The sequence below is a fragment of the Pleurodeles waltl genome, chromosome 4_1 (assembly GCF_031143425.1).
Source record: "Pleurodeles waltl isolate 20211129_DDA chromosome 4_1, aPleWal1.hap1.20221129, whole genome shotgun sequence".
Taxonomy (NCBI): Eukaryota; Metazoa; Chordata; class Amphibia; order Caudata; family Salamandridae; genus Pleurodeles; species Pleurodeles waltl.
Genome location: NC_090442.1, coordinates 598,714,472 through 598,739,203, shown reverse-complemented (window position 1 = coordinate 598,739,203; position 24,732 = coordinate 598,714,472). Strand labels below are relative to the sequence as shown.

The window sequence follows — 24,732 nt, the reverse complement described above, 5'->3', positions numbered from 1 at the left end:
GTTGAAATCCATGTACATGGAAACAATTTAGATAGTTTAAACTATGAAACCTATAAAGTGAATTATTCCACTTTTGGCACAAACCCAGAGGCAAAGCTAAAGGGATGAGTGGAAGTTATAAAGAAGGAATTAGCTACCTAGGCTACTCTACTTGTATCAGTGCTTTCCACTGCCACCAGTGGAAAAAGACATTCTTGACTTACAGAGATGTACATAAATCCATATTATGTTATTGGTGTCCTTGGGTTGGAAAGCAAACTCTCAGTATCACGCACATAGAGGGTAGGAGAGCAGGGTGTGATTTACTCTTTAATGTACTTTGAAGTTGCACATTCATCTGCACGAGGAAGTGATTGCAACATAGATAAAACTAGACCCTAGGTTAACATGTAACAAAATTACGTCTTTCCAACACCCTTGAACTCACGGGGTTTTATACAGCCATATAAATAAATTACATTTTGACATACCTCAGAATTCAAAATTATGGACACTAATTTAAAATTGATGCACCATTTTTACAAAAAAGCTTTAGGGAATGAAATACAATTCTGTTCGATGGCATGGGCAGCTGTGGATAAGCTCACCCATCTAGTGTTGGGTTCGGAGTAGTACAACTTGTTTTTGTTCGAAGAAAGTTTTCGAGTCAGGGGATCAAGTGACTCCTCCTCTCAGTAACACTGCACATGGGCGATAAACAGATGTCAGGGCACTCATGAATCAAAAGATCAATCCTTTATACATGTTCTTAGTCCAATATTAGTGTCTAATGCCAGTCTCAACAAAATAAATTTCGCCGTCTGACCGGGATTCGTGAAAGAAACAGAACTCAATTTATTCTTGAAACAGGAAGCTCATCACAGCAACAATAGCCGTCCTTGAAACCAATATCCATGTAGCAACAACAGCCAAGACGTGTTTCATCCTATGAGATATTAATCTCAAAGACTTCATCAGGGCTTTGCTAAGAAGATCTTAAAGCTAGTGAATCCAATCATTCCACAACCTGGTTATACCGACACACGGAAATGCCGCGTGATTATCTGAACGCAGTTTTCTCTCTTTTTTCTTATTATTTAGATTGCATAACTGATAGATTGCTCTACACGTTTACGTCTTAATATCACTTGGCAATCATCTGTTTTGATACAATAAGATACTCGGATTTGCGGAATGATTGGATTCACTAGCTTTAAGATCTTCTTAGCAAAGCCCTGATGAAGTCTTTGAGATTAATGTCTCATAGGACGAAACACGTGTTGGCTTTTGTTGCTACATGGATATTGGTTTCAAGGACGGCTATTGTTGCTGTGATGAGCTTCCTGTTTCAAGAATAAATTGAGTTCTGTTTCTTTCACGAATCCCGGTCCGACGGCGAAATTTATTTTGTTGAGACCTGTATTAGACACTAATATTGGACTAAGAACATTTATAAAGGATTGGGCTTTTGATTCATGAGTGCCCTGACATCTGTTTATTGCTATTTGGTTTCCATTGGAAACATTAGAGGAGGGAGGAAGATCCTCTTGCCAGGAGCACCGTGCCAAAGATTATGATTCGAATTTTGCTGTGTTAATTTACTGTGAGCGCACAATTCCTATGAGTATCTTCCCACTGCACATGGGCATCAAGTCCTTTTAGATTGTTTTTCTCTGCTGTCAGGTTCGGATGTGTGTTCCTCTTGCTCAGAGTTCTCCGCTCCAAACAGTCTAAAACGTGATTCTTTCTATCGTCGTCAGTATTGTTTACGAACGCATATTCCTTAATATTCAACTCTTGGTTCCTTTTTCTACACTCAGAATTGAGTTTTCTCGAGCCTTTCGGGGACAGAAAGGCCCTCTCGGGCCCTCCTTTGGCCTACCTCTTCCACGTGGTATTGATCCATGCAGCCCTGATGGAACGTTTTTCCTGTCAATTTTGCCCTCAATGCCATTCATAGTTTCCACACACTGACCAACACCAGGTGTGTAATTTGTGTTTTTCACCAGACCACAACGACCAAACCTGCGAATTGTGCAGTTCTTTTCGGTCACAGAAGACGCTTAGAGACCGAAGGGCTCATCGACTGGAAATGGGGTCTTGACCGCCAGAGGATACACTGGACATTTTCAGAGACGAGCACACGCAAGAAGGTTTGGAACAAGAGGGAGTCTTCTCTGTTGGATTCAGACTCTGATGTGCAGTTGAACATCAAGAGTCAACCGTTGCAACCCGCACAAACTGTATGGAAAAATCCCCCTTTCCCATTGGACAAAACAACCACAAAAGAGGTCACCGGTCCGCTACTGCCTTCCTGCCATGGTCAGAGCCGAGAACCTTATTCGGATGCCCGGCATACCAGCTCAGCACCGAAAAAGCCAAAGGGAAATTTTAAGCATCGACCTCCAGTACCTCCATTTCGGCACCGTAAGTACAAAACCTACATGGTGCTTCAGTGCCGACCACTTCAGCACCAAAAAAGAGACAACAGGCAGCTTCTATTTCTGCACTGAATTTTCCATCCGAAAACACCAAGACTTTCAGTGACTCTGGACAGTCAATAACATCCCCTACATCACAGGTAGAACCAATTTTGGAAGTTATGGATGCTAGGCAGCACTGACTTCAAATTCAGTAAGGAACAGGGTGGATTATAACATCACCTCAATCACCTATAAAGAGGAAATTAACTTTTGAAGAAAGTCTTGATTCCTCTGCATGTCCAAATAAGACTACCAAAGAAAAGGCTTCTTCTCATACTTATACATCTTCACCATTACCTACTTCTCCACATCTCCCCCTCATTTAGGGTTCACACCACCTAGTTCACCACCTGGTGGGTCTCAGGATATAGGGGCTGCATTAGATGAACAGGACCCATGGGATGGGTACGATCCGGATCTTATTACACCAAATGATCCGGATCTTTACCCAGCTAGACCTTCACCATTGAGGATTCTACATCATACCAACAGGTTATAGCAAGGGCAGCAGCATATCACAATGTAAATATGTACACTGATCCAATAGAGGAAGATTTTTTATTTGAACATCCTTGGCGCAACACATAAGGAAAGTCAGTTCCTTCCAGTGGTTCCAGGAATGATCAGACATGCAGAAGAAATGTTTAAAGAGCCTGTTAGAGCAAGGGTTATCACTTCTAGAGTTGATAAAAAAAATACAAAGCTGCACCCACTGATCCTTTATATATAAGCACAGATTCCTCCATGCTCTGTTGTGGCATCTACTGTACGAAAAAGAGCTAAAAGCCAGTCAACAGGAGATACACCTCCTCCTGATAAGGAAAGTAAAAAATTAGATGCTGCGGGGAAAAAGAGTGGCTGCTGAAGTAGCCAACCATTAGCGAATCGCTAATGCTCAGGCTTTATTTTCCAGATACGACAGAGCTCACTCGGATGCTATGGAGAAATTTTTACAATACCTACCAGAAGAACATCATAAAAGAGGGGTGGAGATTGTAAATGAGGGACAAGCAATCTCCAATAACTCCACTCGATGTGCACTTGATGCTGCTGATACAGCAGCTTGCCCTATTAATACAACTGTTATCAGACGGCGCCATGCATGCATGGCTCGTATGTGCAGTTTTTAAACAGGAAGTACAGCAGGCAATTTTAAATATGCCTTTTTATAAGTAGCACTTATTTTGTCCACAAGTGGATACCACTCTTGAAAAGTTAAATAAGGACAATCAAACTGCCAGAGCTATAAGAGCCTTACAAGCCAGCAGACATAGGAGTAATTTTCGTCGTGTAGGGTTTAGCAGAGGATTTAGGTCATCATTTCAAGAACAGACCACAAATCAAACTGAACCGACCTCTCAATACACCAGAAGTTACTTTAAAGGATCATATAGAGGAAACGATAATAAAGGAAGAGGAAAACCATCTACATCTAGAGGTTCCACATCCATCACTAAACAATGACTTACCAGAAACAATACTAAAACACACTACTCCTGTAGGGGGGAGGTTACAACTTTTTTACCCCAATGGACTCAAATTACCACAGATCAACGGGTACTTAAAATTATCTAAAGTGGTTATTGTCTGGAGCTCATTTCTACTCCACCAAATATACCCCCTTGTACCCACACACTCTCACAAGATCATCTCTTTTCAAAGACGAAGTACATTCCCTTCTTCTAAAAGGAGCTATAGAACCAGTACCATTGCAATACCAAGGAACAGGAGTTTACTCCCTGTGTTTCCTAATCCCCAAAAAAGATGGGTCTCTCAGACCAATATTAGATCTCAGACCCTTTAACTACTACATCGTATCAGAACATTTTCATGTGGTTAGTCATCAGGATGTTTGATGTTTTTCCTGTATTACAACTAGGAGACATTATGACAGCCTTAGAGCTAAAGGACGCTTATTTTCACATTCCCATTCATCCTGCACACCACAAATACCTAAGATTTGTAGTAGCAGGAAAACATTACCAATTACAAATATTAGCATTCGGAGTCACAGCTGCTCCCAGAGTATTTACAAAAGGCCTTGCAGTGGTTGCAGCACATCTCAGAAGAAACCAAATTCATGTTTTCCCTTATTTGGACGATTGGCTCATCAAAGTCAATTCATTCCCACAGTGTCAAAAAGATACTCAAACTACTATCCGTCTCCTATACTCTCTAGGATTCACCATAAACTACGTCAAATCTCATCTGCAACCTCTTCAAACACAACCATATCTAGGAGCTATACTCAATACACAATTAGGAATAGCCTTTCCCAACCAAAACAGAGTCCAAGCTTTTCAGACTTTAATTGCAACATTAAAACAGTACCAAACATACACAGTAAGAACTGTTATGAAACTATTAGTTATGATGGCGTCTTGTATTGCCATAGCGCCTCATGCCAGACTGCATATGTGTCCCCTTCAACAGTGTCTCTCTCATCAGTGGTCTCAGGCACAGGGTCAAATGGAAGATCTAGTGTTGTTAGACTGCTAAACTTATCTCTCTCTACATTGGAATACAACAAACCTTATGAAGGGGCGGTCCATTGTAGACCCTGTGCCTCAGATTACTCTCACAACAGATGCCTCAAACAACGGTTGGGGAGCTCATCTCCTCAACCTAACATTTGAGGCAATATGGTCCGATTCTCATCGATCTCTTCATATCTGCAAGTGACATTCTTGGCAATGAAAGCATTCCTTTCACAATTGCAGCATAAAACAGTACGTACGACATGTACAGACAACATCACTGCCATGTACTATCTTCAAAAACAGACACACACACAATCTCAACAACTGTCCCAACTAGCACCAACACTATGGAAACGGCGATTCGTCACCTCATTCACATAGTGACACAATATCTCCCGGGGACAGACAACCACTTAGCAGACCTGCTAAGCAGGATGCATCAACAAACGCACAAGTGGGAACTCGACCCACAAGTCCTCAACAATGCTTCGCAAAATGGAGAACACCTCAAATAGATCTGTTTGCAACAAATCAAAACAAAAAATGCCAAAACTTCTCCTCCAGATACCCACACTCTCAGTCCAAGGGCAATGCTCTATGGATGAGTTGGTCAGGGATATTTGCTTACGCTTTTCCTTCTCTCCCACTCATACCATTCCTAGTACGGAAGATAAAACAATCTTCCCTCAGCATGATCTTAGTGGCCCCTGCCACAGGAATGTATGTATATCATTAAACAAGCATGCAAACCTACCACTAGACAGTGCTATGCAGAAAAATTGAAACATTTTGTTTGTTACAAAAAACATTAACCCTCTTCAACCAACAATACAGGACATTGTACAATATTTATTACATTTACACAAGGCAACTTTAGCCTACACATCTATTTGTTTGCATTTAGCCGCCACAGCTGCATATCTGCAATATAGACAACATATTTTGTTGTTTAGAATTCCAGTTATCAAAGCATTTATGGAAGGATTAAAAAGAATAATTCCACCACAGATTCCTCCAGCTCCATCTTGGAATCTAAACAATGTACTCACAAGACTCATGGCTCCACCATTTGAGCTACTTCACTCCTGCCCCCTACAATTCCTTTCATGGAAAGTACCCTTTTAATTGCTATCACCTCTCTTAGGCATGTCAGTGAGCTTCAGGCATTAACTTTGGAAGAACCTTTCTTTCAAGTTCGTAAAGAAAAGATTGTATTAGGAGCAAACCCAAAATGTCTTCCAAAAGTCCCTTTGCAATTCCATATTAATCAAACAATAGAACTGCCAGTTTTCTTCCCAAAACCAGAATCAGTGGCAGAAACAGCTCTACATACTCTGGATGCTAAAAGAGCTCTTAAGTATTGTATAGACAGAACAAAAGCTTTTAGGAAAACTAAGCAGCTTTTTGTTGCTTTCTCATTACCACAGAAAGCAGATCCTATATCTAAAACAACTATAGCAAGATTGATAGTCAAATGCATTCAAACTTGCTATACTAAAGCTAAGCGACAGTTATCTGTACCACCTAGAGCACATACCACTAGGAAAAAAGGTGCATCTATGGGCTTTTTAGGTAACAGCTCTATAGCAGACATTTGTAAGGCAGCAACATGGTCTACACCACACAAGTTTATTAAACATTATTGTGCAGACGTCTTTGCCAGACAACAGGCAAATGTTGGACAAGCTGTACTTAAAACACTTTTTCAGACAATTGCGTCCCCTGCACACTAGCCACCGCTTTATGGAGGGACTGCTTTACAGTCTATGCACAGCATGTGTATCTAGAGCTACACAAGCCATTGAATGGATAATGTTACTTACCAGGAGACATCTGTTCGTGGCATGTAGTGCTGTAGATTCACATGCGCCCTTCCTCCTTCCCAGAAGTGTGTACAGTCCTCTAGGTGAACCAACTTAACATGCTACTGCACCACAGATGTAAGGATCCAAAACAAATCCTCATTATTGGTTGATAAGTACTGCAAACACGTATCCGAGTCCACCAGTATGCGCCACCTCAGGCCTCACTGTTAGCCAAACTAAGTAGTGCCAACAAAGTTAGACCATAATCCCCGGGTAGCTATGGCACAGAGCAAACACGCTTATGTTAGAATAATGTCTACAGGATTTATGAGGTATCAAATCAGTATTAAAGATGAAACGCAAACCAATAAAAATCCCAAACCAAATTAGAAAAATTGAGTCACATTCAATTTGCCAAAGTGATTCAAAAATTCCAAAAATCCAATAAGGGGACCAAGGGATATAAATATTTTAAGTAAAAACCGTGATAGTGATAGTCAATGTCCATGGTAGACCAGGGGGGGAGGGCGGCCAGGTTGGGGCGGGGGGGAGCAGGTGCGAGACCTCAATGTGGTGTTTCATAATGATATCGACCGCTCAGCACCCCGGCAGGGGAGATCTCAAGTGAAGGAGCTCATTGACTTTGTGAGATGGGGCTACAGGATCTGTGAAGGGTGGGCCATCCCTACTCTAGAGACTACACTTTCTACTCCCACTCACATCAAACATATGCCATGCTAGATTACTTTCTAGGAATACGGGAACTGCTAAGTTTGGTCACCACTATTGAAATACAACCCAATTTCCAACCTCGCTGCAGTAGTGGTAGGTTTAACTCTTCCCCCGGTAACCCAGACAGATCAGTCATGGCAGCTAAAAGATACACTTCTACACAGACCTGATGTTGTCACACTAATTGAACAGGCCAGTCACTCCTATCTAATGACCAACAACACAGCCGATACCCCCATTTCGGTCCTCTGGGAAGCTTTAAAATCAGTGGTCAGAGGAGAATTTATTGCAATTTCCGCCACAGATAATAAGAGAAGATGGAGAAGCAGCAACAAGTGAAGGAATTTGAGGGTATTCACCATCGCACAAGTGCCCCTAGGGTGTGGGGGCAGCTAGAGGCAGCGCAAAAACAGCTGGCACACTTGGACCTTGACAAGGTGGAATATTCTATTCTCCACCTAAAGCACACCTTTTATGTGGGAGTAAACAAGTGCTGGCGACTACTGGCCAACAGACTCCATGCTCCGCTTCTCACAGTGTCAAGGAGCTGGCCCGGGAGAACGTCCGAAATTAGAAGTGATGACCTTCTCACTGCCAGGTTCAGAGACTTCTACTCTGCACATCCCATAGCCACAGATAATATTGAAAGCTATTTAAAGAAAGGGTATGTATCCCGCCTAACTTTGACACAAGCAGATGAGATTGACCAACCCATCTGCACGGAGGAAGTCATAGTGGCCTTCGCCCACCTGAAACTCTATAAGTCACTGGGTCCGGATGGTTTCCTAACAAGTTTCTGTAAGACCTTCTTTTACTCACTGGCACTCATCCTGGTTCGGGTATTCAATTCTATAGACATCCCGCATAATCTGCCCCTGTCCATGATAGATGCGTCCATAGTTATAATTCCCAAGCCTGGAAACGACGCATGAAAATGTGAGTCCTACTGGCTAATTTCCCTCGTCAACGTCAATGCTAAACTGCTTACTGGTATCATGGCACCCGGACTGAATCTATTGTTGGCGGTTTTGATTGGCCCTGACCAGGCGGGATTCGTTCCCCTTAGTGCAGTGAGAACACTAAATGAATCCTCCACATCACTGACAAAGCTAAGCACTGTAAACAAGAAGTCTTTCTGTTGGCCTTGCTGCCAAAAAGGTATTCGACTGCATACACTGGCCCTAGCTGGCAGCAACACTCACCCCTTTGGCTTTGGGCCCTGGTTCTGCAACTGGATATTGTGTAACTACGGCCGTCCGAGGGCCACTGTCAGGGTGAATGGGACCTCATCAGTCCCTTCACCATAGGTAGAGGAGCTTGACAGGGGTACCCGTTGTTCCCCCCTGTTATTCACACTCTACATGGAGCCCTTTGCTCAACGGGTGCAGGACCATACGAATATTACTGGGGTCCACTTCAGTGGGGAGGAAAACACCATCTGCCTCTACATTGACTATGTTATTTTAGCTCTTGACGACCTACGCTCTACCCTACCGGCGTTCTTGGAGGAGTCTCCCTACAAACAGCAGCACAACTCTCTAGCAGCCCCCCAATTCAGTGGACCTCGACTGCCATCCCCTACTTAGGGATCCCTTTAGCATTAATGGTCACAGACACTGCGACACTGAACCATCACACCCTGTCTAGGCAGATCATGCGCGACCTTGCTCAATGACGCTTATATCTACTTTCCTTGCTCTGACGGATAGCGGTGCTCACAATGACTGCTCTCATCCGGATTCTCTTGTTGTTCCAAGCCCTAACAGTTGAACCACTGCCGGGCATAATTGAGGCACTCCAACAGCCGATGTCTTGCTTTGTGTGAGCAGACAAACGCCCACAAATGAACCACACACATAGGTATCGTCTCCCAAGGAAGGTGGGCTTGGAATTCCAGACCTCAAGGCATACTACCAAGCTGCCCAGCTCTGCCACTTTGTTGAATTGTCAAGAGCCGAGTCTGAAAAATCATGGCTCTTTATGGACAGAGCAATCACGGGCACACACGCAGGTGTCCATCCGAAAAAAAGATCGCAACGAGCCTGGTGTCTGAACTCCTCCCTGATTACTAGGTCAACGCTTAGGGTATGGAAAAGTATAGCATCGACCATGGGCTTGACCATCTTTCCCTCACCCCTGAAGCCCATACTTGACAACACAGACTTTACTCTTAGAATGGACCAACATGCATTAGGCCAATGGCAGTTGAGTGGATGTCCCTTCATTGGCCACCTCTTTGGGGAGGACAGCGTCATCTCTTTGGTACAACTGTGAGAGGACTTTGAGTTGCCGGAGATGGAAAGTCTACACTATCTTCAAGTCGGGCATTGGGTACCTCACCCTTCAATGAAACCCAGGGCCCTGAGACCCATAACGGCCTTTGAACAATCGCTCCTCGCAAAGCTCCCGGATAAGGGTATGATATCAGATTTCTACAGCATTTTCCTTCAAGCTTCCCTGATGCTGAAAACCCCATGGCAGAAATGTTGGGAGCAGGAATTTGGTAGACAATTGACTCCTAGAGAAGGGAGGGAGATACGCTACAGAGCCCAACATACCGCTCATAACTCTAAGAACATGGAAATGGCTAATAAAATCATCACCTATTGATATTATACACCTCCTCATTTACAACAATGTACCCCACTTGCAAGACCAATTGCTGGCGACAATGCGTTTTCTTGGGCACATTGCTCCATATCCTATGGGAATGCCCCAAGCTCTCCTAATTCTGGGAACGGGCATTACAAGATATCGATACCCGCCTAAGAATACAACTGCCAAGATTCCCTGCCTACATATTCCTCAGCCCACCCAACCCACTCATATTCCTGCTAAAACCTCACAAGGGTGGAAACCTCTTCCTAGCTCTAGGCGCAGCTCATCAGACGATCCCAGCACATTGAGGCACAACTATGATACCCACACATCTGGCCTGTCTCCACAGAATGTGGGCATATTCCTTAGTCTTGACATCTCAAGGGGACTCATACGGCGAATAATGGAGACCATTCATCCCAAGTATTCTGGGAATTGACATGCCCTAAATATCTGAGGTTGCAGCGTCTTTTAGAACCGCCCCCTAATGTTGTTAACTGCTCACTCCTTTGAAGATTACACATTTGATACTCAAAGCTCATTTCTAATGTAAAGTGTACCTCGTGGGGATGGATAGGAGAGGGACGGAGGGAGTGTCAGTTTAATTACAACCATCACTTTGACGTTCTTATTTTGATTTTACGATATCAATGTATCTGTTCACGTTGATTGTGTAACTCTATATACTAATAATAAAAAGATTTAAGCCATAAAACTGTTGTCAGTTATTTTAATACAATTTAGGTTGTTCTTTCTACACTTTTTATTGACTGAAAGGAGATAGCTTGTTGCCTGACAGTGGAATCTGCAATAAAAGTAGGACACTTTTGATCAGAGAAACTGCCATTACTCATCGTATGATGAACTTTAGTACCAAGTATTCGATATGATATTCAACCGTAAGGTGGGACAAATATGTGTCTTTAATATTTTTTTTAATATTTCCTTCTAGGATTCGATTAGGGATGTGCATGTTAAAGGATTGATGTACAAAGCTATTTTGTCAGATATTGGTGAGTAATTTTTGGAGTATATTTTCATGTCTTGCTTTCGTGCATCTCCAAAGCCTGCAGATCTTTGTTTTAGACTTGAAGAAAGTAGAGATCTGCTATACTTTTGCACTCTTGGGCATTTTGCCATTAGCTTGTCAGTAGGGGAGACTGTGAAGTACTTCTGCTAATAGCCCTATCTGGAGTTTGGGTCAACACATTAGCAATTACCTGTTAAACCCGAGAGAAATATAGAAATAATCAAAAATGACTAGGATGAAAGAACCTGCATTAGTCCTAGTAATTCTCACATCACCCATCTCCCCGCTAGGATTATCTAGATTCTGGAAAAACATACATCACTTACATAAGGTTCTTTCTTTCCCTTCCAGCCTCTCCGATTCAGACAGCAAAATACGAGGCCTAATACATTTTAAGATGGCAGTTTGGCGATTGAACATTTTGATAACATTGCTAGAGAGGAGGAAAGCATTCGTTGAGGGGCGTTTACTTTCTGACCATGAACGCCAGCTCAAATAGATAATTGGTCTATGTATTATTTACTCTAGCATTTTAATGTCTTTCGTTACACCTATTCTCAGCCAGTAGGTATACACCATCTGCTGGATGGACCTGAACTTGATTCTGAAAACTGCACACCAGGATTTCCATTCATACATATGTATACATTATGCAGCCATAACATCTTCACATGCTTGGGTGTGCACAATCACCAGTTTCTTTTTTTCAGACAGTCTGCTTCTCTCAAGCTAACCATTTCTTCTTTTTTATATTCTTCTGTTTCTATTCTTCATTACTTAAAGGTAGGATAGCTTGTACCACAATATTCTGAAATAGGGCTATGCACATTTGCAACAAACAGTATGTATTAGCTGACCTGCAGAGATGACATATATTCTTTTTGTCACAGTAACTTTTAGCTGCAGATTCCTCACTTTTTGTATATTTCCCAAGGATCAGACTAGATACAGAAACATTTTTTGTAGTACCTCTCTGCCCTGACCCTGTTCCACTCCAGAAGTGATGTGCGGGACCTATGAAGACCCCACTCCTGTGCACTCATTTCAGTTCCTTTCTTTCTGCACCTCTAGACACAGATCCAGAGCGCCTCTCTTCTCTTAGAGACTTGTTGTTCAACTTTTCCAAATTTTCTAGTGTGCTAGGGATGTCAAATCCCAACCTCCCCTCCCCCCAAAAGCAACAGGTTTTAAGCCCTGTAGGGACTATCGTAAACCAATGTCTGTGACAGATCCCCACCCGGTCTGCCTGTGGTGTCAGGGGGTTTAGCCATAACAAGGCAATTAAAGAACGTGAGGCAAAACGTTATGTCGCAAAGCACAAGAAGATGCAGCGCTGGAACCACTCCAAGTCCCGATCTAAGTGGAAGGTTCATTCCCCCTACCCCTTCCCAGAAATGACAAAGCAGCTCTTGAGGCCGGTCTTCAGAATGTTTCAAATTCTCAGGTAAGCACAAGAAACATAAGCAGTGGAAGTGGAATTCTGCTCCTCCACCCCATTCCCACTCCCCTGATAAAGCGTGTGGTTGGTGCCAACAGTCCAGTTCTTGCTCCTGAAGTCAACAGACTTCAGAGCTGATTCCACAGCTGGTTTGTGTACAACCTGAGTTTCCTCTTTTAACCACTTAACAAAAATCAAAGAGTTTTGCTTGCTTGACTATGCTCCTGTCTTCGGATCTGTACCAATTCACCTGGCTGCCTCTGGGCGCCACGGAGCAGAAATGCCTTCTACTAAGGGTACCACTGGTGGGTTCATCCACAGTGCCATATGCACCCTCTGTCCTGATTCCTCTTTTAACTCCAGTACCTGCACCACCCTCGGGGCTCTTACCCAATCCACAAACGGGCACGTCAATGCCAACTTTACCATCTGAAGAGGTGATCTCAGTTGTCCTTTCCGACACTGACTCAATGCTGGTCTGAATTTGACAGACGTCGCAACCAAATCAGACTAATGTTTCTGCTCTCGCCTTGCCACCAGGCATGCAACATCCCTTCAGTTTTTTGTTTTTTTGCCAATGAGCCAGACAATGATTGTCATCAGGGCTCAGTCATATAACAACAGCAGTTGGTACGAGGACCTACAAGATGCTAGTGAGCTTGACACCTCCCGGGAGTTGGCCCTTTCCTCCCTTTCTGGCCTGGCCACAGAAGAATCTGCATCGTATGCTCTGGTTTAACTTCCCACCATAGAAGTGAGAACCTACATCCTGACAGAGGTCCTGCAGCCTGTCCAGACTGCGACTGGGACTCTTTACCTGTTAATGGGGACTTGACTGGAACCCTGCTAGGGGCTTGGTTTAAACCCTGTACTGGCTCTCCGGTTAATTGGCATATTTTAAAATGTCATCACCCTGCTCCAGGTGACCCAGCTTTTCTGTCAGAGCACCCTGCTCCAGAGAAAATTGGGGTGCAGGAATCTACTAGATAGACGAACCCCAACAATTTCTCTTCCACTCCCTCTGATAGGGAATCCGAGCAAGTAGAGACATTTGCTAAATTACTTTTCTCATCTGCCAATTTGGCCTTTCGATGCTTCCTGCTTACTCAGCCGCTACACTCATGCCCTCCAGGATTTGGTAGCACAAGTCCTCCCGGCATTCTTGAAGACCTTCGCCCTGTTCTCTCTCAGGCCATTCAGGATGGTTGTGATGTGGCCAAGTTCGAAATTCATTGTGGCTTGGAAACCACTGACTCCTTTAGATGGGCTGTAGGCACCTGTGTTGCAATTCACCACCATTCATGACTACACTCTATTGGAATCAAAGGAGACGGCCAGTCCTCCCTGATGGACATGCTGTTGGATGGGACTCGCTTGTTTGGCTGACTTGACCCTTGAACATATTAGAGTAGAGTTACAGCTCACTTTCTGGGCGTTTCCACCAAATCTCACCAGCAACACTTCCAACCTCCTTTTGTGGCTTTGGCCGAAGTATTTCCTACTGCCAGCCTATCCCACTCCAGCAGGGAACCCAGCACTTTAGCGGGAGAGGCCTTGGTGGTCACTTTGCCTGCAGCCAAGGTCAGCATGCCTCACAGTACACCCCTGCAGCCTCACCTGCCAAACCCCTTTAGTGTACCTATAGAGGGTCACAGCTACCTGGTGGGAGGCAAAATCCAGTGATTCTATCCAGGATTGCAAGAGATTATATCGGGCAGGTAGGTTTTACAAATCGTCTGCAAAGGCTCTCCAACCATGTTGAGATCTCAGAGGAGACTGCAAAAGATCTGCAGTGGTTGTTACTGGGCCTCGATTGGGTCAACAGCAGACCACTCTCCCTTCCCTCTGGTCTCTGGAGAAGTCCCGGCTCCATATCATCCTTCTGGAACTGAGGGCCATCTGTATGGTTCTGAAAGTGAAAGACTTCCAAGGATCTATCAAGGAGAGACTGGTACATATGCTCATGCACAGCACCCCGCCATGTGGTACTTCAGCAAACAGGGAAGGGCGGGGGTCACAGACTGTGCAGGGGGCCTTGTGCCTCTGGAAATGGCTGAATCGCCAAGGCATTTTCCTGGTAGTGAACCATTTGGCAGGATAATTGAATGCTAGGGTGGACAAGCTCAGTTGTTGGCGCCTAGTGGATCATTCATTCATTCATTCTTATATGGCGCATGGTTACTAGAAGATCTCCCAGAGCTAGAACAGACATCGCAGGTTACCGGCCGCACCACTGACTAAGTCCTAAACAGCCAAGTTTTCAAGTTCTTATGAAAGGACAGTATGTGGTCAAGCTGACAAAGCTCCAACTGGAGAGTATTGTAAAGTTTGAAAGCCATATAGGCCATGGAACGGCCTCCCCAACGGGATCTACAAATTCTGGGAACGTTCAACACGTAGACCGTGGAAGATCTAAGGGACCTGCAAGGGATAAAGAAAGAGTTCAGAGAGCTTAGTAGAGAGGGGCCCATATTTTAAAGTGCTCTTTGCATGATACAAAGAGCCTTGAATTGAACACTTTTCCCCACTGGAAGACAGTGAATTGCTGCCAGAGCTTTTTTGGCAGACTGATGTCTTGGGATGTTCATAAGAAGGCAAACTGCTGTATTCTGAACCACCTGCAGCTTATCCATCGCGTACTGAGGTGTGCCAAAAATAGGGCATCGCCATAATCGAGAAGCGAGTTTACCAGGGCCTGGACAATCATTTCTTTTGGCTAAAAAGGGAGAAGGTCAAAAAGTTTCCCCAACAGCCTCAGAACCCCTTGATCAGGTAGCAGCAAGCTTTAATTACTTGACAGTCCAAAGTGAGGCTCGAGTCCAACCATAACCCAAAACTCTTTTGCTTTCCTAGGAGCTTGGATGCTCCTGGTATTAGGGAGATCAGCCTCTAGTTATTCAGACAAAGGAGTCGAGACTGTGTTTTTTTCAATAGTGGTTTGACGACTGCATGCTTCCATTGGGAAGAGGGACCTGTCTGCTATTAAGCAATAAGTTTAGTAGGTCAGTTAAAACTGGAGCAAATCTTTCTGATCCTTGGCAAATTGTATAAGGAGGAGCAGGATCTAACGGAGATCCAGATTTTACTGCCTGCATGAGTTCTGTCAGGATTTCAGCACTGACAGCAGGAAAGACCAGAAGCATAGTGTCTGGTTGATGTAGGAGGGACTATCTAATTTGAGTAACTTCCAGAAGTGGGCCATCAGGGAAGGCAGAGTATATATCCATTATCTTCTTTTAAAAGAAAAGTGCTAAATTATTGCTATGCTCAATGAAAGCTTCTGGAGTGGCATTAGATGATACGGGCTCAATAATTTCTTTAAAAATCTGGAAGATTTATTTAGGAGAATTAGACAAGCTTTCAATTTTTCTGTGTTGTAGGAGGGTTGGGGATGGGGGGGCTCATATTTACACACGATAATTTCTGATGGCTGTCCTATAATCCGATTTTATGGTTTTGTCATAAGATTTTCTCCACCTTCTTTCCAGGCATTTAAATTCCTTTTTTAGGTTCAATAAATGAGATTTGAACCATAGAGATTTCCTACCACGATGGCCATTAGTATATACTTTCGCTGGTAGAACTATATCTAGTGAATTAGAAATCCACTCATTGAACCTACATGAGGCTGGAACATTTTGGTCCAAAAGAACAGATCTTTAAGCCTCCAGTACAGTCCTCAAGGTTCTATTTAGGCCAGCAACGGCCCATCCGCCTTCTTGTTAGAGTAGAGGTTAAGGAAATAGATATATTCAAAATAAATAAAGAATGATCTGACCAGAAAAGCGGGAGGTGACTTTGTACCTGTAAATCATTAGTCATATTACTAAATACAAGGTCCATTGTAGGAACTTTCTCATGCGTAGGGCAGTCAGATAAAAGATTCTTAGCAGCAGCATTGTTGATGTCATTAGCATGAATTTTAAAATTTCCAAGCAGAGTAAAGGTAGATCTGTTTAGAGCCAGATCTGCTACTAAGTTAGGAAGAGCCTTAATAATATGGGCATGGTGGCCTGGAAGCCTATACAAAAGAATTCCAGAAAATGCAAAAGTAGGATTTAGTACTAAGGAAAAGGACAGACGTTCACAGGCTAAAATATTGAGTTGTACAAAAAGCCTTTAATTGATTTCCTGTAAATAATGGCTGAACCACCATCTCCTGTGTCTACCCAGTCTAACCTGCTTATAAGGTATCCGGGTGGCAAGACTTTAAGTATATCTGGAGAAGACTACTCATAGAGCCAGATTTCTATAAGAAATAAGACACCTGGTGATGACTCACTTAGAAGGCAATAAATATCCAGTTTGTGAGAAGATAGAGACCGGCAGTTGATAAGGTGCATTTGCGTAGCTGATACCTTACAATTACCATTGGGCTGGTTTGGTCCACGCCATGGATACAGTCCGCAACTTTTACAAATCAATGTTGATGAACTAAGATCAATAGGATGGCAACAGGAGTAAATTAACATTGTTTTAAGTATATGTAATTGACTGGAAGTATAGGTTACCTTATTTTCTGTGCAGCTAACATAATCCCTTGCCCCTGGTCCCAGCATAGCCGGGTTCAGATGTGCTTGCCTTCGACATGCCACTGGCGCACGTCTTGCCTGCGTCCGCTGCATAGTCTCACTTATATGGGGGTGGGAGAAGCTGAATGACAAAAGCTGATAGAGCACTAACCTAAGATGGCGGCTCTAAGCGGCACTAAGAGTAGGGAAACAGTGGCACCCTGCTCTTAGCAATACTCAAATGAAGACACTTTGCACAGTGCTTCACTCTAGCTCCTCCCCGATCACGGTGGATACACCCCAACCCTCCCAAGAACCGAAGTGCAATGTTTGGTCACGGGGGAGGAAAAAGTACAGCTTAGGCAGAGAGAGTGTAGTAGCAGAAGGGGTGATACCTCTGAACACGGATATCAGGTAAACAGTTAAAACATTTTTAAATTCAAAGTGCCATTGTACCCTATCGCACATATCAACTATAAGAACTAGACACCTATAGCAGCAGTCAAACAACTTAAAAATGTGTGAAATGAGTTAAAATAAGCGCACTAGCAGCCTTACAAGTCCCCTCATGAATCATGAATGTTAGCTACATCCGGAGGAGGCACAAGTTGTGAGAACCTTAGCTCGACCTGTTCACCTCTGTTAAAAACACGCAGGCCAGGCCCTGAGCTCAACCCTCACCGTGTATGGCCAAAGGATATGCACAGTGAGGAGTTGGAGGCTCACCCAACCATATACTGAGCACAGAGAGGGAAGGTGGGGTAGGGAGCTCACTGGGGGTTGGTTGGAAACACAAGCTGTGCACTGCGATCAACATCTTAATTTACATTAAAAAACATAAGTATTTACTGAAAAACCCAAAGATTGAAGCAGTGTTGTAGTTAGGAATTGTAATGTTACTTTACATTGAAAAAAAATTAGAAACTCACTGGCACTATAGTAAGGTGAAAATGTTAGTTAAAACATAGTTTTAAACAAACAAGACCACTGAAAGGAAAACTAACTTGTGCTGTAAAGTAATTATCCACACTCGCCATGCAGTGCTAATTTCCTCACATGTTACGTTTCTCATGACGTTCTATGACTTCCTTGATAACATTACCGCAACAACTCAAATGACATCATTGATGAGAAGACTGTGCATGGCTGGTGTGCGATGTACAGTTAATTTGGAGCATGCTTTATAGTTACTTGAGGTAACTATAACTGGTGAATTTCAGTAGTTTTTGTTTGTTAAACTATGTTTTCACAGACTTTTTCACCTAGCTGTGACATCCCTTTAACCGTACCCTTTTGGTTTTTCAGTGACATTGTCACTGAAGAAAAGAAAACTTAAAGTGGCATTATGATAATATCTATCTTTGCATTAAAAAGAACATCAGAAATTCAGTGGGAAAAACAAAGGTTAAAGTGATGTTATATTTAGGTGAAAATGACAGTTTAAACATAACATTTAAAGTAAAAAGAAAAACACTGAAAGTCTACAATTATAGGTAGGTCAGGTAACTATAACTCACTCCCCTGCCAAGCACAGTGTTGTCAAATTTAGTGCAGTTGTCATCAGTAGCGTTATCAGTGATGAAACAGAGGGCTCTGATATGTGAGTTCACAAGCAGTGCATGGCAAGGGCATGAGTTATAGTTACTTGAAATAACCCCAACTTTTGAATTTCAGTGTTTTTTCTTTTAGTTTAAAGTGTTGCATTTACACTAACATTTTCACCTAACTATAACATGACTTTAACCTTTTTTCAGTTAGTGTGTGTGTGTGTGTGTGTGTATATATATGTATGTGTGTGTTTGTGTGTATGTATACATATATATATATGTGTGTGTGTGCGAGTGGTTGAATGTGAGTGAGTGTGTGAGTAAGTGTGTGGGTCTATAAGTGAGTATATGTGTTTTTTTGTTTTAATTGGGATCTAGATCCACAGATCCGCCTAAATCTGGGAAGATCCAGGCTGAACCACAGATCCTTGCACACTCAAAATATAAACGTTTTTGGACAGTTTCTTGCCCAAGTCCCATATGATTATTTTCCCCGCTGGAAACGGAGTCCCAATGAACAAAATGATGGCTGCAACTTTCCTTTCACGTTGCGACAGCCAATCATAGAGTTACTGTTGGTGCATGGATCCGCAAATCCGCGGAGGGTCCTCGTCCTTAGAGATACAATTTTGTTATTTCTTTAATTACTCAAAAACTACTGAACAGATTTACACCAAGTCACAAAAAGGGCTCTTTCTGGACCAAGAGCTACCTTTCTCTCAAATTCGGTAAAATTCAGTCCAGCGGATCAGGCTGTAGTCATGTTCAAAATCCCTATGGGAAATTGCATGGTGAAAAGTGTTTTGGAACCATTCCCGTTTTTCTCGGTCCCCACTCAACGAACCACCCCGAAACGTTCAACACAGCAGCTGAACTGACTGTCGTACTAGTTTTGAAAATTTCAGGAAGATTTGTCAAACGGTGTCAAAGTTACTGGAAAAACAAAAAAATGCTTTTCCAATGGGAACTATGTCCTAACTATAACTATAATAATAAAATACCCTTGCAGGCTTAGAATGATGCATACATTATGCAAAAAAGAAGCAGAGAACTCTGGGTAGTTCCTAGGTATAGGTGGAGAGTATCTCCAGTGTAAAGCACCCTACAACACCAGTGACACTCTAAAATTGCTTACCTCAAATGTCTGTTTTTCTAACATAGTTTTTAAGCATAAGATTAGCCTAGTGCCAGCCATACCGTAGAAAGGGACACTGTTGTTTGCCATTTATACAGCAAAGTCTTTAAGCATACAACATGCAATGCAAATAATTTATTCTTCAATTCAGCCTCCTAGTGTGCCATCTGGTAGGGAAACGAGTAGTGTTTCCGTGCCAGATGACACATTAGGAAGCTGAGAATGTTGTGGATTATTGTAGGGTGTAATAGAGTGGAGTCAAGTAGAGTAAAGTGACGTAGCGTACAGTGGAGTAAAGTGTTATACAGTGGAGTGGTGTGATGTGGCGTACCATGGAATATCGTAGAGTGGAGTGGCTTGCTTTACAGCTTAGTGGTGTGTCAAACAGTAGAGCTGAGTGTTGTACAGTGGAGCATCGTCAACTGGAGTGTGGTGGAATGGAATGTCATCAAGGAGAGTGTTGTATATTGGCATTGAGTGTAACAGTGTTTTAGAGTGCAGTGGCATACAGTGGAGTTCATTGGAGTCGAGTGTCATATAGTTCAGTGTTGAGTTTAGTGTTGTGCAGTAGGGTGGCAGAGAGTCTTGTACTGTGTAGTTGTACAGAGGAGTATCATTATTTGTGAAAACACAGTGCATGTAGAGTGGTGAGTTTTAGTTAGTGTTGTCTGAGTAGTGAGTTGTAAAAAGCAATTAAAAGAGTCCGCTGCTTATAATAATTTGAAGGTGGTGGATACATTGTAAATGAAAGACATAACTACCTTGAGTCATAAGTAGGTTTGTAAATGGAAAATAAGTTTTCCTAAGTATAACTAAGCTCCTAAGCTTTAACTTTTGTTTTTTCCATTGAATATATATGTGGTTTAGCCATTGAATATGAATATATATATATATATATATATATATATATATATATATATATATATATATATATATATATATCTCCAAGATAACAGAGAGAGTTTAGTGTTATGTAGTGCAGTGGCATGGTATCTCATATAGTTGAATCCAGCATCGTAGACTAGAGCAGCGAGTTGTACATTGGAATGGAATGTCAAACAGTAGAGTAGAGTGTCATAGACTGTCATGGAGTGAAGTGGAGTAGAGGGTTTTACAGTGGACTAGGGTGAAGTACAGTCTAATAGAGTGGAATATTGTCAAGTATAGTGTTGTAGAGTATAGTGGAGTAGAGCAGAGTGCCGTGTCATATAGTGGAGTGGTGTATAGTAAAGAGAAGTTGAGTGGCATGTCATTGAATGTCCTACAGTGTAATACACTCGCCTAGAGGTGATGGGCATAGAGTGGAGTGTCATGGAGTTGCATATAGTATAGTACAGTGTTGTATATTAGAGTTGCATTCAGTGGACTAGAGTGTCAGACAGTGGAGAGGTGTAGAGCCGAGTATAGTACAGTGATGTAGAGTGGAATAAAGTTAAGTGGAGTACATTGGAATGGGGTAGTATAGAGGAGAAAAGTGTCAGCGTGGATTGGCGTGTTGTAGAATATTGTGGCATGGAGTGCAGTTGAGTTGAGTGGCATAGCATACAGTTGAGTAGAGTGTAGTGGACTATTGTATTGTAGAGTGCAATAGTGTTGTACAGTGGTATACAGTATGGTACAATGTTGTACAGTGGAGTGAAGGGGTATAGACAGGAGTAAGGTGTCAGAGTGGCATATAGTGTAGTAGAGTGGAGTTGTCTCACACAGTGGAGTAGAATCAAGTGGAGTGGTGTAATGTAGGTGGAGTAAAGTACAATACAGTGTAGCGGTGTGTCGTAGAGTGGCTTAGTGTAGGTCGTAAACTGTTATAAATTGGAGTGGGGTCTCAGTGTTGTGAGTGATGTGTCGTAAAGTAAAGTGTTGTATAGTGGAATAGAGTATTGTAAATTTGGTTTGTACGGGCATAGCGTTGATTATACAGGGAGTGCAGAATTATTAGGCAAGTTGTATTTTTGAGGATTAATTTTATTATTGAACAACAACCATGTTCTCAATGAACCCAAAAAACTCATTAATATCAAAGCTGAATATTTTTGGAAGTAGTTTTTAGTTTGTTTTTAGTTTTAGCTATGTTAGGGGGATATCTGTGTGTGCAGGTGACTATTACTGTGCATAATTATTAGGCAACTTAACAAAAAACAAATATATACCCATTTCAATTATTTATTATTACCAGTGAAACCAATATAACATCTCAACATTCACAAATATACATTTCTGACATTCAAAAACAAAACCAAAACAAATCAGTGACCAATATAGCCACCTTTCTTTGCAAGGACACTCAAAAGCCTGCCATCCATGGATTCTGTCAGTGTTTTGATCTGTTCACCATCAACATTGCGTGCAGCAGCAACCACAGCCTCCCAGACACTGTTCAGAGAGGTGTACTGTTTTCCCTCCTTGTAAATCTCACATTTGATGATGGACCACAGGTTCTCAATGGGGTTCAGATCAGGTGAACAAGGAGGCCATGTCATTAGATTTCCTTCTTTTATACCCTTTCTTGCCAGCCACGCTGTGGAGTACTTGGACGCGTGTGATGGAGCATTGTCCTGCATGAAAATCATGTTTTTCTTGAAGGATGCAGACTTCTTCCTGTACCACTGCTTGAAGAAGGTGTCTTCCAGGAACTGGCAGTAGGACTGGGAGTTGAGCTTGACTCCATCCTCAATCCGAAAAGGCCCCACAAGGTCATCTTTGATGATACCAGCCCAAACCAGTACTCCACCTCCACCTTGCTGGCGTCTGAGTCGGACTGGAGCTCTCTGCCCTTTACCAATCCAGCTACGGGCCCATCCATCTGGCCCATCAAGACTCACTCTCATTTCATCAGTCCATAAAACCTTAGAAAAATCAGTCTTGAGATATTTCTTGGCCCAGTCTTGACGTTTCAGCTTGTGTGTCTTGTTCAGTGGTGGTCATCTTTCAGCCTTTCTTACCTTGGCCATGTCTCTGAGTATTGCACACCTTGTGCTTTTGGGCACTCCAGTGATGTTGTAGCTCTGAAATATGGCCAAACTGGTGGCAAGTGGCATAGTGGCAGCTGCACGCTTGACTTTTCTCAGTTCATGGGCAGTTATTTTGCGCCTTGGTTTTTCCACACGCTTCTTGCGACCCTGTTGACTATTTTGAATGCAACGCTTGATTGTTCGATGATCACGCTTCAGAAGCTTTGCAATTTTAAGAGTGCTGCATCCCTCTGCAAGATATCTCACTATTTTGGACTTTTCTGAGCCTGTCAAGTCCTTCTTTTGACCCATTTTGCCAAAGAAAAGGAAGTTGCCTAATAATTATGCACACCTGATATAGGGTGTTGATGTCATTAGACCACACCCCTTCTCATTACAGAGATGCATACCACCTAATATGCTTAATTGGTAGTAGGCTTTCGAGCCTATACAGCTTGGAGTAAGACAACATGCATAAAGAGGATGATGTGGTCAAAATACTAATTTGCCTAATAATTCTGCACTCCCTGTAGAGTTGAACTGTGGAGTGTACGGGGATGGAGTGGAGTAGAATGTCAAAGAATGCCATGAAGTGTGATAGACATATACAGTGGAGCTGTGTAGAGTGGAGGAGAGTGTCATACAGTGGAATGGTGTGGAGTGGAATGGCTTAGACTGTAGTGATGTAAAGTGGATTACTGTAAAGTGTAGTAGCATTCAGTGGAATACTGTACAGTGGAGTGTAGAAGAGTGAAGTGGAACAGCGTGGAGTGGTGTGGGGTACAGTGGATTAGCGTAGAGGGGAGTGGCATACATTGAGGTGGCATAGCCCTGAGTCAAGGAATTTGTTATAAATTGGTAGAGTGTTGAAAACTGTTGTAGAGTGTTTTACGGTAGAGTATATAGGCATAAAGTTGAGTGCAAATTTGGAAAGTGTGTACAGGGATAGATTTGAGTAGGGTTTAGTAGAGTGACATAGGGTGTAGTAGAGTTTTGCAGAGTAGAGTTTTTTATTGAGTGGAGGAGAGTACACTGGAGTGGTGTAGAGTGGAATAAAATAAAGTGGAATAGAGAAGAGTGGCATAACGTAGGCAGGAGTGGCATACAGTGGAGTAGTGTAGAGTGCAAAAAGCATATAATGTAGTAGCGTACAGTGGATTGATGTAAAGTGTAATAGTGTATAGTGTTGTAGCATACAGTGGAGTGATGTGAAGTGGTTTGGACTGGAGTGTTGCATTGTAGGGTGGTGTGGAGTGTAACTGCGTACAGTGGAGTGGGTAGAGTGGAATACCATATAGTAGAGGGGCAAAGATTGAAGTTGTGTACATTGTAAAAGCATAGAATGGAGTGGTGTAAAGTGGAATAACATAGAGTGGAGTGCAATTGAGTAGCGTAGAGGGGCATAGCGTAGAGTGGAATAGCATACAGTGGAGTGGCATACAGTGGAAGTGGAGTGATGTTGACTAGAGTAGTGTACGGTGGAGTGGAGTGAAATAGCATATAGTGCATTGGAGTGGCGTCAAGAGGACTAACAAAGAATGGAGTGGCGTAGAATGTAATGGTATACACTGGAGTGGCATGCAGTGGAATAGCGTACAGTGGAGTCGCATATTGTGGAAAAGCGCGAAGTGGTGTACAGTAGAGTGGCATAGAGTGGAAACAGTGCATAGTTGAGTAGTGTACAGGGGAGTAGAGTTGAGTGACGTCCAACAGAATAGCATAAAATGGAATAGACTGGAGTGGCATACAGTGGAATAGCATAGAGTTGAGTGTCATACAGTGGAATGGTGTAGAGTTAAATAGCATATATAGTAGTAGATTACAGCAGAGTGGAATACAGTGAAGTGGCATACTAAAGCAGAGCTATGTATAGTGTAATAGCGTGGAGTGGCATAGAGAGAGAGTGTTGTACAGTGGAGTGACAGAGTTTAATAGTGTATAGTGGAGTAGTGTACATTGGAGTGGCGTGTAATGAATGCTTAGGGTAGAGTGTAATAGCATACAGTGGAGTGCCGTACATTGAAGTGGGTTCCACTTGAATAG

At 42.7% G+C, this 24,732-nt stretch overlaps 1 protein-coding gene across 2 annotated transcripts in view; it reads left to right on the top strand.

Annotated features, from left to right (window-relative positions):
• Positions 1-24,732, top strand: part of NT5DC3 (5'-nucleotidase domain containing 3) — a 390,067-nt gene that overhangs the window by 199,627 nt on the left and 165,708 nt on the right. For both annotated transcript variants that reach the window (XM_069228992.1, XM_069228993.1), the window contains exon 7: positions 11,030-11,090. In XM_069228992.1, the coding sequence (XP_069085093.1) occupies positions 11,030-11,090 (61 nt within the window). The remainder of the gene's footprint in view (positions 1-11,029; positions 11,091-24,732) is intronic.